The 12,265-nt window shown below is 39.3% G+C and overlaps 1 protein-coding gene across 1 annotated transcript in view; it reads left to right on the top strand.

Annotated features, from left to right (window-relative positions):
• The window catches only part of PCNX2 (pecanex 2), a 156,032-nt gene that overhangs the window by 61,542 nt on the left and 82,225 nt on the right, over window positions 1-12,265 (top strand). The window contains exons 16-17 of the mRNA XM_027657281.1: window positions 4,944-5,053; window positions 7,390-7,486. Coding sequence (XP_027513082.1) covers window positions 4,944-5,053; window positions 7,390-7,486 — 207 coding nt within the window. The remainder of the gene's footprint in view (window positions 1-4,943; window positions 5,054-7,389; window positions 7,487-12,265) is intronic.

The raw sequence follows: 12,265 nt of genomic DNA, 5'->3' as shown, positions 1-12,265 counted from the left end.
CCAGCTGCTCTGGCCTGGCAATTGGATCCCCTCCTCATAGTGCTCCTCAGCAGCTATGCCTTTGCTTGATATTTGTGTGGAGGAGCTGTGGGTCTGCAGCTTATCAGGACCTCCTCTGGTGGTGCTACTATTGGGATGATCAGTTTTCTTTCTCTGCAAAGCTGTCAAATTAAAAAAAAGAATGCCCAAACTTGTTCACAGTAGGAAGTAGAGAGTATTGCATCTAAAATTATAACAGATAATTTCTCCAGAAAAATCCTGAACACAAAAAAACTGATCTCTGTCTGTGTGTTTGAGGCATTGAGGACTGATGGACAGGACACTGTATTGTGAGTGAAGCAGGTTCACAAGTCTCTGTCTAACCTAGCTGGTGAGCAGAAGTTGTTCCCTCTGGTGATGATGTGAAGTCACATGGATAGATTTTTGTTTTACAGTCATATTATCCCAGCGGTGTAAAGGTGGTTTGGCTGCAGCTTTCAGGTGCTGTGAAGCATCTTGTCATACACATTATCCCATGACACATCCCTTTCATGAGTGCTAAGACACCAGCTGCTTATCCAGCCTTAAGTACAACAATACTGTGAACCTGATTTCAGACAAGCAAGTAGATAAATGTCTTAACTTCTGAAGTACAAAGACCTGAGTTTCTCCTGCTTGCTTTGAGATTTCTTTGTCTCCCAGGTCTCTGTTTATTGATATCATGACTCCTTATTCGAGTTTTCTCCAAGTCCTCTATGAACTTCCATTTAATTTTGTGTAATACAAAGCTCTAAATCATAAGCATAGTTTTTAAGCTCTTCTGGTCATTCCTTGGATTCTTGCAGCTAATAGCAGCAATTTTTCAGCTCACTACTTTTTTGAAGCTATTGTGTAACTGAGTTTAGTTTAAAATTACCTGAGTTCTCTTCAGCCTGGCTTTATTTCTGATTTCGTCGTTGGTCCTGTAATCTTGAAAAGAAATTGGCAACTCTAATAGCTACCTTGGCTTTGATATACAAAAGGATTTTCTCTTTTTCCCGGAGAATGTGTTTTTATTTTCTGATGCTACATCCGTCAGATTGGAGACATGGGAGCTTTTGTGCTATCTTTTTCACTTGACTAGAATTGCATGGTATGCTGATTTTTGTCTCCTACTCCATCTGTTTTGTGGTCTGTGCAGAAATATTTAAGAGATATTTAAAAAAAGAAATCAGGTATACCCTCCCACTTTTTCCACAAATATTCAGTCTGGAATTTAGCCATCCTGGTATCAGTCTTTAGCATTCCAGTGTTCCAGTGTTTTGCTGTGGGGCAGAAGAGCACATCCTTGAATGTTTCTGGAATCAATCAGTCTTTGTCTTCTGCCTTCTGTTCAAATCAGTTGGCTTGATTTTGAAACTTATCCAAAACCAGTTAATTACTTGTCATACAGCATTTTTTTTAAGGAACTTGCAGTTTATATTAATCTGCTTGGGAAAAAATCAGATTTTTCAACTTGGGTCAGAAAAATTAAACTGATGTGAATGTGTTCACATGTGGCACAGTTGCTTTTTCCAGTAAGTGTATATATTTTAAAATGTAAGTTAAATAGTTTCCATTACCTCATACCTGAAGACAGTATTTTCTTGTAGCTTATTTATCACTTCAGTGAACAGTTACTAAAAATCATGTGTGGATTTTAAACTGTTCTCAACTCACACTGATGTAGTTTAGTTTGTTTAATGAGTTTTAAACTCATTAATCAGAATAACAGTGCTTCTTGATTCCTATTTTCAGTGATTCAGTCTGCATCTGCGTCCCAATAATTTTGAAATATTTGTCTTCGGGTTTTATAGTGGGAAAGAATTGCAAGCATATGTCTCCCTCAATCTGCTAAGACTGCCCAAATAAATTTCTAAACAGCACTGAATGGGCTCATGTGTATAGACAGAATTCCTGGATGTCTAAGTGACCAAACATGGAAGTATAGTATTACTAGGCAGCTTTGTTTTTACTGCATAAAATAATTCCAGTTCTTTTGGGTTTTTGGTTTTTTTCTTTATCTCCAGTTTTTTTGTTTGTTTTTTTTTTCCTTTGTCTCCAGTTCCAGAGGTTTTGAAGGCAGGGCTCATCAATTTTATGTTCTTTACAATTTAGAGACCCCTGAGGTTCAAACAAGAGCTGTTAGGGGTGTTAATTTTGGAGAGTATTGCCAGATACCCCACATTTCAGTAAATGATGTTTTCAGCCATAGTCTTGCAGCCTTGCACTGTAGACATAACTTCAGAGCACTTTTTGTCTCTGGAGTAGAACAAATGATTTGAGAATATCTCTGAAAGATAAGAGTGCTACATGCATTTTTTTTTAAGGGAAGAAAGAAGTAAAAAGGATAAATAACATAGGACAGAAAACTACTATCACCACTTTTTGGAAATACATTTGCTGTCCCACCTCTAGCAGTGGTAAAAAGCTCATAAGTTCAAAGACACCTTTATCTTCCTTTTTAGTGGATTGTTTTGGGATTAGGTGATTCTGTGATTGGAGTGGAACACCCCCACCAATAGGTCTGTTGTAATTCATCACTTTCATCCTTAACTCTGTAACTCTGTTTCACTTTTTTTTTAAAAATGACTACGTGAGTGTCTGCACTGAAGTCAAAACTGTATAGGAAAGCACTACATGTCACCTCAACCCAATAAGGTAAACTAGGAAGTCAAACTCCCTGTCTAGTATGACAGATAATACCGGCTTCCAAGGCTAAAACCCGTCATTCCTGTTTTCCCACTGAGAAGAATAATTGTCCAATTATCAGCTGTATTGTTTTTTTCATCTTTCTAATTTAAAGCTACCAGGTATCATTAGAGGGGGAGGAAAATGACAAAATGGAGCACGTACATCACATCGATATTGGAGAAATGGCATCTTTGTTCATTCTCATCTTTTGTAGAACCCTGTGTAGATTTTTTCTGGAAAATCGCGCTCTCTAGGCACATAGCAAATATTATGCCTGTCCTACCTACCTTCCTGGCTTCCTGATGTCTGAGTTTTGAGGGGACAATGACAGTTTGGAATTGGAGCACAGCCAAATGCAGAAGCTGTGGGTAATACGCAGAAAATGTGGAAATAAAGAGTTCCCAAGATATTAATATGGAGATTCAGCCATGTACAATTTTACAGTAGAAAGAGGGCAGAATGATATTTCAAACTAACTACTGATATATTTCAATACCTGAAATATTGCTTGGCGCTTCATAGTATTTTGCTTTCAAAAGAAGTCGCAGCGAAGAGAAGCAGTCATGCACTAGCTGCTGGATAAAACTGTACACAGTTGTATTGCCCTGGAAATGCAATGGATGTTTGGCTAGACTGTGATTCAGCCATTTTCAGAATATTTTGGCTTCAGTTAATTTTCTTCAGTGTTTTGAAGAATATGAATTTCTGATGAGAGACTAAGCATGCGAAAAGTATTTGGCCCGAATTTGACCAAAATGTATTTGGCCCCCAAACTGGGAACAGTGACATGAAGGGTGGGATTGGATGGTAAAGTTGTCAGATAGATGGTGCTGGATTCTTTCAATAATACCGTGTAAATCTCTCTTTTGTTTATAATGACTGTTTTGGGTAGGATTGTTTCGTAGAACTAGATGGTTCTGTCTTTAAGCTTTGTGATGTTCAGTATTATGATGAGGAGAAGGTGATTCTTGAAATTAAAATTTCACTTTTGTGATACTACTTTTATGATAACAAGAATTTCATAGTTAAGTTCCAAAATCCTATGTTGCAATTGGGGGGATGTTTGTCACTTAAAATTATTTTGTCTTACTCAGGTATTCATTGTGCCTGAAAGAAATTGAGTATTTCTTAATGTGAGTCAGCTTCGCTAAGAAATCATGCATATCACTGGGCAAAATAAGACTAATAAACCTACTTTATCCTCTGAAAATATTGGTCCTGCACTAATTGTGAAGTTCTTAAAGCAAGAGATATGGTGCAGAAGATGCATTGTTTTTGTACTAACCTAAAATTTCACTGATCTTTTAAGCATAGTTTCTCAAAACCTACCCAGAAAGAGCTCTGATGTCAGGATCTGGTGAGCTCACACCTGATTGATCAGGTAGAAGTTGTGTGGAGGCTCGGAACACATTTAATAGGTGAAATGGCTATGGATTTGATCTACCAAGTTTCTCTGTCTTTCACAGACAAAAATTGTGTTCCTTACAGTTAGGACTCACAAGTATGTCTTAGGATCTTGAATTTGTAGCTGAGGACTTCACAGATGAAGGTAATCTTGATAAATATTCCTTAAGCTTCATATTCTTTCTCTTGTTATTTCTAGCCAATTTCCAGCTGTTTAAGTCACTCAGAGAGATTTTCTCATCTTGGTTATGTCCAGGGTGTGCTGGCAAGTGTGTCAGTTGTCTCTTCTTTTCCTACTCGGGAATGTCAGGTGCAGTGGTGAGCGCTCTCCCTCCCCACTGTGTTAGCATCCAGACGGGGCCTGGATGTAATGTGCAAAGCAGCAGAAAGATGTCAAAGGTGCCAAAACTCTACCCCACTGCGTGATCTGGGTGATATTGTCATTTGTTGCATGCAATCTGGCTACAGGTCAAGTAACTGCATTATCAATGTAGCGGTTAGATAAGTACAGTGCAGCTGATTTCACTCAGATCTCATTTTAATGAGAATTTTCCTCTAGTGTTTCATTAAAGAGGAAAGAAAACCTGCCTTTCATATGGCTTCCTAGCTAATTGCTGATTATAGAGGAGTTGCATAATATGAGCACAAAACATGCCTTTAATTACAGGGTTTTTTTCCACAGTAATAAACTTTGATATGAAAAAGGATTTTCAGTCCATGGTAGATGTACAAATTTAGATGTTGTGCATTTAATGTTGTGTGTGTGGCTTAACCTACTTAATTATTTTTCTTTTTCGAGTTCTGCATTCCTAACTTACAAATAGTTTATTTTCTCTCATTCTCTTCAGGAACCCTGGGATGCACAACACATTCCAGCGTTGTTCTCTGCTTTCTGTGGTCTGCTAGTTGCACTTTCTTATCACCTCAGCAGACAAAGCAGTGACCCATCTGTACTGATGTAAGTTGCCATCAATAAATGTTATTCATTGATTACTCTGTACAGCACAATACCAGAGTGATGCCTGGGTTTCAGAACCACAGGGATTGCCTCCTCAAAGTAGTGTGGTGAGGTGAAATTCCTTTCCACATCTGCATGGTTGGTATCAGTTCTGTAAATAAATTAAGTGCTGCCGTCAGAGCACCAGTAAGGCTGGTGCTCTTTAAACAGAACTATCCAAATTCTCTGAAGCAGATTTCCCCCTCTGGGAAATTGTGTGCTTGCCAGGTTGGAAGACAGTGATTTAGTTTAGGGGGTGCTCAGGCTACTGGGTTTGCAGAATGTGCATTGAGTAGCACTGTGGCCAAGAGAAGGGACATTTGATGTACTGGGAAGATGGCTGAATTCCAGCTCTTGCTGAGGATTACTATGGCTCTCTGTGTGAGATTCACTCCTTCCTTTTTTGCTCTGACACAGTCTGCTAGAGGAACTGAGGAAAGGAAGTGTGTGTTAAGAGCTGACATTGCAAATAAGGGAGGTCCAGGGGAGAAGTCCCAACACTGTGATCTGTGGGTTGAGATGATGTGAGAGAAAGGGAGACCCATAGATCCACAGCTCAGGGGCAGCAGATGCAAGTTTTCCTAAGAGGAAAGTGCGATATATGGCTGTTAGGAGGGCTGTGGTGGTCCACAAGCAGCTGCACGACTACATATGTGGCTGTGAGGTTAAGCAAGCAAGTGGGTTTTGTGCAGCCAGTATCACTGTGCCATCTGGAACTCTGCTTCACAGACGGCTTGGTTTTATCCTAGAACAGTGCAGAGGACCTATGAGGAAACCCACAGATTCTCTCCTTTGATTTATGAGGTGTGTTGTATGTGTCTTGAGGTGAGTTGGAGTCAGTGATCCGTGTGGGTCCCTTCCAACTCAGAATATTCTGTGATTCTGTGACTACCTGTGATTCTGAGGCTCTTCAGTGCATGAAAATTTGTAGTAGGCATATAGTCAATGCAGTAGGCATTTGTAGTCAGTGCAGTAGGATGCACAATTCTGTAATGCAGGAGAAAGGAAGGGGAAGTGGAGGGCTTTTTAGGGCATTCAGTGTTTTATTTGAGTAGAGAAACTTGAGAAAAGGAGAGCAACACTGATGAGGAAGGAAAGGATATGGAGCAATAGTAGGAAATTGGAATCCCAATTCAGTAAGTCTTACTGAAGAGTTGAGAAATTATTTCTTTACCATCCAAAAGATTGAGGGAATCTGATATTTATATATTACTAGGTTTTGGTGTGATAAAGCAACAAGAATTGCTTGCATCTATTGCCATTAACTTTACCCAAAGCCTACTTTGTCTGGCACTGATGTCAAGTAGACCTGGATCAGGTATGAACTTCGTGTGAACTGGATCAACAGTTCATTGACTATTGCAGTGTGGAACTTGAGTACAAAAGGAGGTGAAGCTGTGTGCTGTATTAGGGATATTTCTTTGCTTTGGAGTAAAGTATTCTCAGGTAAATTGCAAATCAGCATGGAATTGAGAACTCTTTCAATTTTGAGGTAATTTAAGTGTATTCTTTTCTCCCATTCCCCAGGAAGGACACACCAATTCATTAACTTCTTTAATAAAAGAGAAACTTGTCTTCCTTGAAACTTTTTTTTTTAAGGAAGTAATCTTAAACAATGAAATCCATTTTAACTTGTAAATCTAGTTACTAATTTTATAACATTCTTCATGAAATCTTCAACAGCAAAAATGGTTGTTAAAAATCTTAAAATTAAGAATACGTGTACATCATCATCAAATGTTTATTGTGCAATCATAAAAATGTACAATCCTTAAAAAGAAGAGATTTAAGTTTTTTTTTTAAACAGCTCTGAACTTATTTAAAGGAGGTTAAGGAGACTGGAAACAGTATTTAAGGGATGGCCTGTGGCATAAACTTCAAGACGAAGGAGGAGGTAGCACATAAATCTTGAAGAGAGGATTAATATACAGTTTGTACAGAAATAGTTTCCTTGGCCTTTTTAATGTGGGTCTAAAGGGCTCTCATTTCAGTTTCAACTTAGCTGAAACATTAATAAAAGGCATAAATGGAACAGAACCCTCTCTGCTTACTCCTCTACGTGACTGAGGCACATTGATTGGGCTGCTGAGACTCCTCGACATTTTGATGAGGAATTTCTACCCTAATCACAGGTAGAGCTGGTTTCTGTTCAGTCTCTGGCTATACAGAGATAAGATAGCTAATGCCTACATGAGGAAGGAAATCTGAGGCTGTTCTTCCTCCTCTACCCTCCAGTAACATTTGTATCTGTTAGGCATGTTCAGGAGTATCCTAACTAGGATTTTTTTTTTAAACAGGTCCCTTATTCAATGCAAATATGTCCCTCACTACCTACGCCAACGATTTGAAGATTCATCAGCAGATCCACTCCCAGAAAAAATGAGAGAATCGGTGGTAAGACTTTTTCTTTCATTACTTTCTGTTCACAGCTCTCTCTCTCACCCATTTTGCCCACTGAGGAACCTTTTAAATAGTCTCACTTAGTACTTTAAATTACTAAAAGCACAGAAAATGGGAAGAGAAGTTCTTCTAGATCTTCTTCAAGGTGAGGCCAGGAGCAAGAAGGTGGATATACACAAATTTCCTTTCTGAAGGGCTCCTTTGAAGGGCTCTGCAACATTGATTCTTTAATACAATTGATGGGACATGCACTCTTAGAGCTTGGAGAATGGGACATCTCTTGTCCTGCTACTCAGAGAGCTAATGCAGATTCTGTGCTTGGAGTTACAGTCTGGCAATCTGGTGTTTACAAGGTAGGCTGGATTGTTCAACAAATGTTCAAAAAGGTGAGCAGTCCTGCCAAACTCCCTGTCTGCATTGGAGAGGAACAGGATTTGGTCCACGGAATTGTATTTAAAACAGCCCTTATTCTTTATTTTTCTATTACTAGAACTTGACCTGGTTTTCAGGAATGCCTTTTTCTGTGTCAGGAAGTACCCTTGACTGGGTGTCCTTCACCTCAGCCAAGCCAGGTGGAGCATGCTGTCAGACTTGGCATCCAGAGATGGAATAAGCGTATAAAATTGGACTAGTATGGGAAAGGGAAGTACATACCTGGTGCCAAGCACTGCCATCTCATCACCTCTTCTTTACTTGGCAGGGTGTTTATTTACTACTGTCTGGCACAGTTTGTGTCAGCTTATTTCCCACCTCAGCATAAATATCTGAAGAGACCCATCTTCCTTTTTGTGTCTTTTTATATATAAAAAAAAAGTTTACTGTTAAGCAGGGGAGGTTGATGTTATAAGGAGTTCATGTGGGAAGATCATCAAGTTTCCAGTAATGTTAAGGGGTGTTTGACATTTCTTAGAGTCATGTGAACTGTCCTGCTTCCTGGCTGTCAGACAGCCCTTCCTCCTGACCACATCTCGACGACCTGCATCCAAGCATTTGCAGTCTAGGAGTTATTCCTAAACTTCTGAATTCTTGCAAAAGCAAGGAGCACTCAGAAAGTGTCTCTGGAAAGATAGACTGCCTTTTTTGACCCGTGGACATGTCCCAAGAGTCCATAGTGCCTAGTGTGGTAGCTGGCCTGGCTTCCAGATGTCACTTCAAAGGGATGCATCTCTCCTGTACATCTCAAATCATCCGTAGGCATTTTATAAAGTATTACACAGTCTACATTCAGTGTATGAGTTGATGCTGCACTACCAATGTTTTCTACTTTTCTTTGCTAAGCTACTGCTTAGATTGTCATTTTTGTCATGTGTAATGTTATTTTAAACTGCTTACTCTAACAAGGCCCACCTAAGATTAAGTGATATGGCTATTTTTTGCTGGTTGTATTAAGCTACAGTTCCTTGCAAACTAAACTGTTTGCAACAGGATGACACTGGAATGTGAATGTCCATCTAGTAACAGAGTAAACACAAAATATTTATGTTAAATATTTGCTGTATTCTGTGATATTTCTGGTGTGTAGGTTATTGCCAGGGTTCATGGACGTTCCATTCCTGTACATGGGGACTTGTATAGCAGATGTAATGGAAAGCTTCCTGTTCCCCTGTAGTTACGTCTTTTGCTGATAGTGCCTTTCTAGGACTGGTACGGAGTCTGATCTCATCTGTTCTGCAGATGGAGCCCAACCAGAGGACTGAAAGAGTAACTGCAGCTGTCCACTTAACTGGTTTCATTTCACAGTGCAGAGGGAAACCTTGAGCAAGGCTTCAATATATTGAAAAAAATAGCCAAAAGAATGACCAAATTTGCATCTAAGATCCTTCCTGTATTTTCAGAATGGATTCATACTTCAGACTCTCAAACTATTTTTGTGTCAGTGGTGTGGACTGTTGTCTTGTACTAACACAGTTTGGCTGCACTTGGGCCCTTGAACCACTGGGGTGTAAGATGCAGAAGCATAGGGAGGACTGCAGTGGGATTTACCATTCACAGAACTTCAGTTCATCGCTTTACAACATCTCGTTCCTGTCATGTTTTGCCACACTTTTTTTAGCATTAATTAAGTGGGATTCCTGGCACCTTTTGCTTTCCAGGATGTACTTGGTTTAGGGAATTGGTACTTTTCTGCTCTGTACATTTGATATGCCATGCTGCTGCTGCTGATGTTAGGAAGTGACTGCTTTCCTTCAGTGTTGCTGGAGCTTGCCAGTTCTTTGTCTTCTTTTTTCTTTTCCTTCTGTCTGGGCTTCCTTCAATATCTATAAAAACAGTAAGTAAAAGTGTTTGGTTGTTATGGCAATTAGCAGTGTTAATTCCCCCACACTGGGAGATCTCCTAAAGAAGGAGAGGGCAATTTCTGATTAATGTGGGCTCCTTGTCTAACCCCTCTGTTATCTGGTACCTCTGTCTCAGTTAAACACTAAACAGTTTGCCAGGAGACTCCCCCTGCTATCTTGCAGTGCAGTGCTAGTAGAGCAAGTAGGGAAGAATTAAGGCAGGAGAAAATGCATGTGCATCAGGTTTGAGGAGCACAATTAAGCCATAGTCTCTGCTGACTCGCTTCGGCAATAGCAGTCGTGTTTAGGATGTAGGAGTCAGGTGACTCTTCAAAGGCAATTTTAAGTAATTTCCAGAACTTTTGCAAGGGGATCATCAAAGAGTTCAGAAGCTGGGTGAAATAATATGTCAGTATTTGGAGGAGATTTCATGATGGTAGTCCGGGTTTTCTTGAGGTGTTTCTCTGCGAGAAGGGTATTCCTAACCCCCTGTCAGTGGCAAGAGATGGCAGGATGCAACACAACAGCCAGCCTTGTCTTGGTCTACATACAGACGTAGGGTCTACGTAACATGCCATTTAAATAAAACCCATTTTAATCAGAAAGTCTGAAACATACAGAACCAAATCACCTCCCCAAGGAGCTGAAAGCAAAGAAGGTTAATATTGAAAATTAATGTGTTGTATTCTGCAGTGGCTTTGTGTTAATGTTAGGAATAATAAATACAGCATCTCCAATGTTTAGTTACATGACCTTTACTCTTTTCCTTTGCTTGAATAGCTGTGTAAGAATTGCCAGTTTTGGAAGCCTGAATTATAAAGCAGCTGTGATGGATAATTGACCATTCAACTTTGAGAATGGAGCTTCCTACCATTATAATTAATTTCTGTAGGCATCCACATGGCTGATTACTAGATTGAGCAGTGGCCTGAGGGTGATAATGTGTTACATTAAAACTCAAGCATCCTTCCTGGTCTTTAATGCAAACATTTAGATAGCTAATAAAAGGATTTGTACAATGCTCCAAAAACATAATTGAAAATAGTGGTTGGATGTGCTGATCTTAAACATCTTTTCGAACACAAACAATTCTATGATTTTGTGATAATAATTACAACCAAAAAAAAAAGTGCCACTCTAATAATTTCTGCTTATGAAATCTCTGAGGCGTCAAATGTAGCAATGTTGATTTGGGGGTTATTTCTTTCCTAAAGTGTAAAATGGAGAAAAAAAGATAACCTGCTTTCAATCCAAGCTATAACAGTCATTATCTCTTACTGCAGAGATTTAAACTGTCAATAGAGCTTAATTTTTCCATTTTAGACCAATTGCAGTGATGGACTCAAACATCATGTTGTAAGGCTATTCAGAATTCAACTCCTAAGTGCCTCGCCTTGGGAATGGCATCCAAAATTCTACTTTAGACAGTTGGGTCTAAAGGCAGGATGGAGAACAGAGTTACATCCAGTGTAAGCACATGCTTTGCAGGAGCCAACTGCCTTCCACAGGAAGGGTGGAAGCCACAGATCCACCCACAGCAGGGTGTAGGTGGATGCCCAAGTTTTTCTCCTGGAAGGTAGCTCTGTGTGCCCTTCAACCAGAGAGATCACTGCCCAGAGTCAGCCATTTCCTGGGGGGCACTGACCACTATGCAGTGACACAAAACAAAAGGAACCACTGTTCAGATTTTTTCAGAAGGAAAAAAAACGTGAATTTTGTGAGAAGTTTGAAAGCCTTGACCACATCAAGAAGGAGCTCCTGTGGGGACCATTGTGCAAGTCAGCAGCTGAGCAGTACATTTATATTTTGAAGCAATTCAGTGCAAGGGCAAAAGGACAAACCTGGGCACATATGATACTTTCAACACTTTTGATATTGCCAGAATTGGAATGCAACTGTCAAATTTGGGTTTGAATATCTGAATAGTAATAATAATGTCCTTAAAAACATTTTCTGTATGGGATTGTTAATGTGTTAAAAGCAATGAGAGCACTATAAAAAGGACAATTACAAAATGAAATATGGAAAAGGTGGGAAATACAAGTCCTGTGCAATATAATCTGTGTAATTAATTCTCTTTTGAATGTAATGTTTGAAAATATTCTCTTTGGTGATCTACCACGGAATGGAAAGTCAGGATGCTGCTTCTCCCCAAAATGTCCATTGTTATCACCTCTGCTGATTTTACAGCTAAATTCTTAATATTTGATGTTGTTCTTAAAACAGCAGCTTTTTCTGTCACGTGATTGTGAGAGAAATCAGTCATTTTAGTAGTAATCGTTTCTGATTGTACAGAAATATGTGAATACGACTGGAGTGTGTTTGTTGTTCTTATAAGCTTGTTTTAGACTGAGTAGTTGGATTCAACTGTGCAGAAAATGATACTTGATCAAGACTTTTCATACTATGTATTCATCAAAGGGCTGAAATGGTACCATATAAATTTAACACAGCTTAGCTTTCTCAGATGTCAGATTTTAGAAGCTAAATATCTGCA

This window comes from Corapipo altera, unplaced genomic scaffold, assembly GCF_003945725.1.
Source record: "Corapipo altera isolate COAL_440 unplaced genomic scaffold, ASM394572v1 2c, whole genome shotgun sequence".
In the NCBI taxonomy this organism is placed as follows: Eukaryota; Metazoa; Chordata; class Aves; order Passeriformes; family Pipridae; genus Corapipo; species Corapipo altera.
Note: the sequence above shows the minus strand (reverse complement) of the source record. Positions and strands in the feature narration are given on the sequence as shown.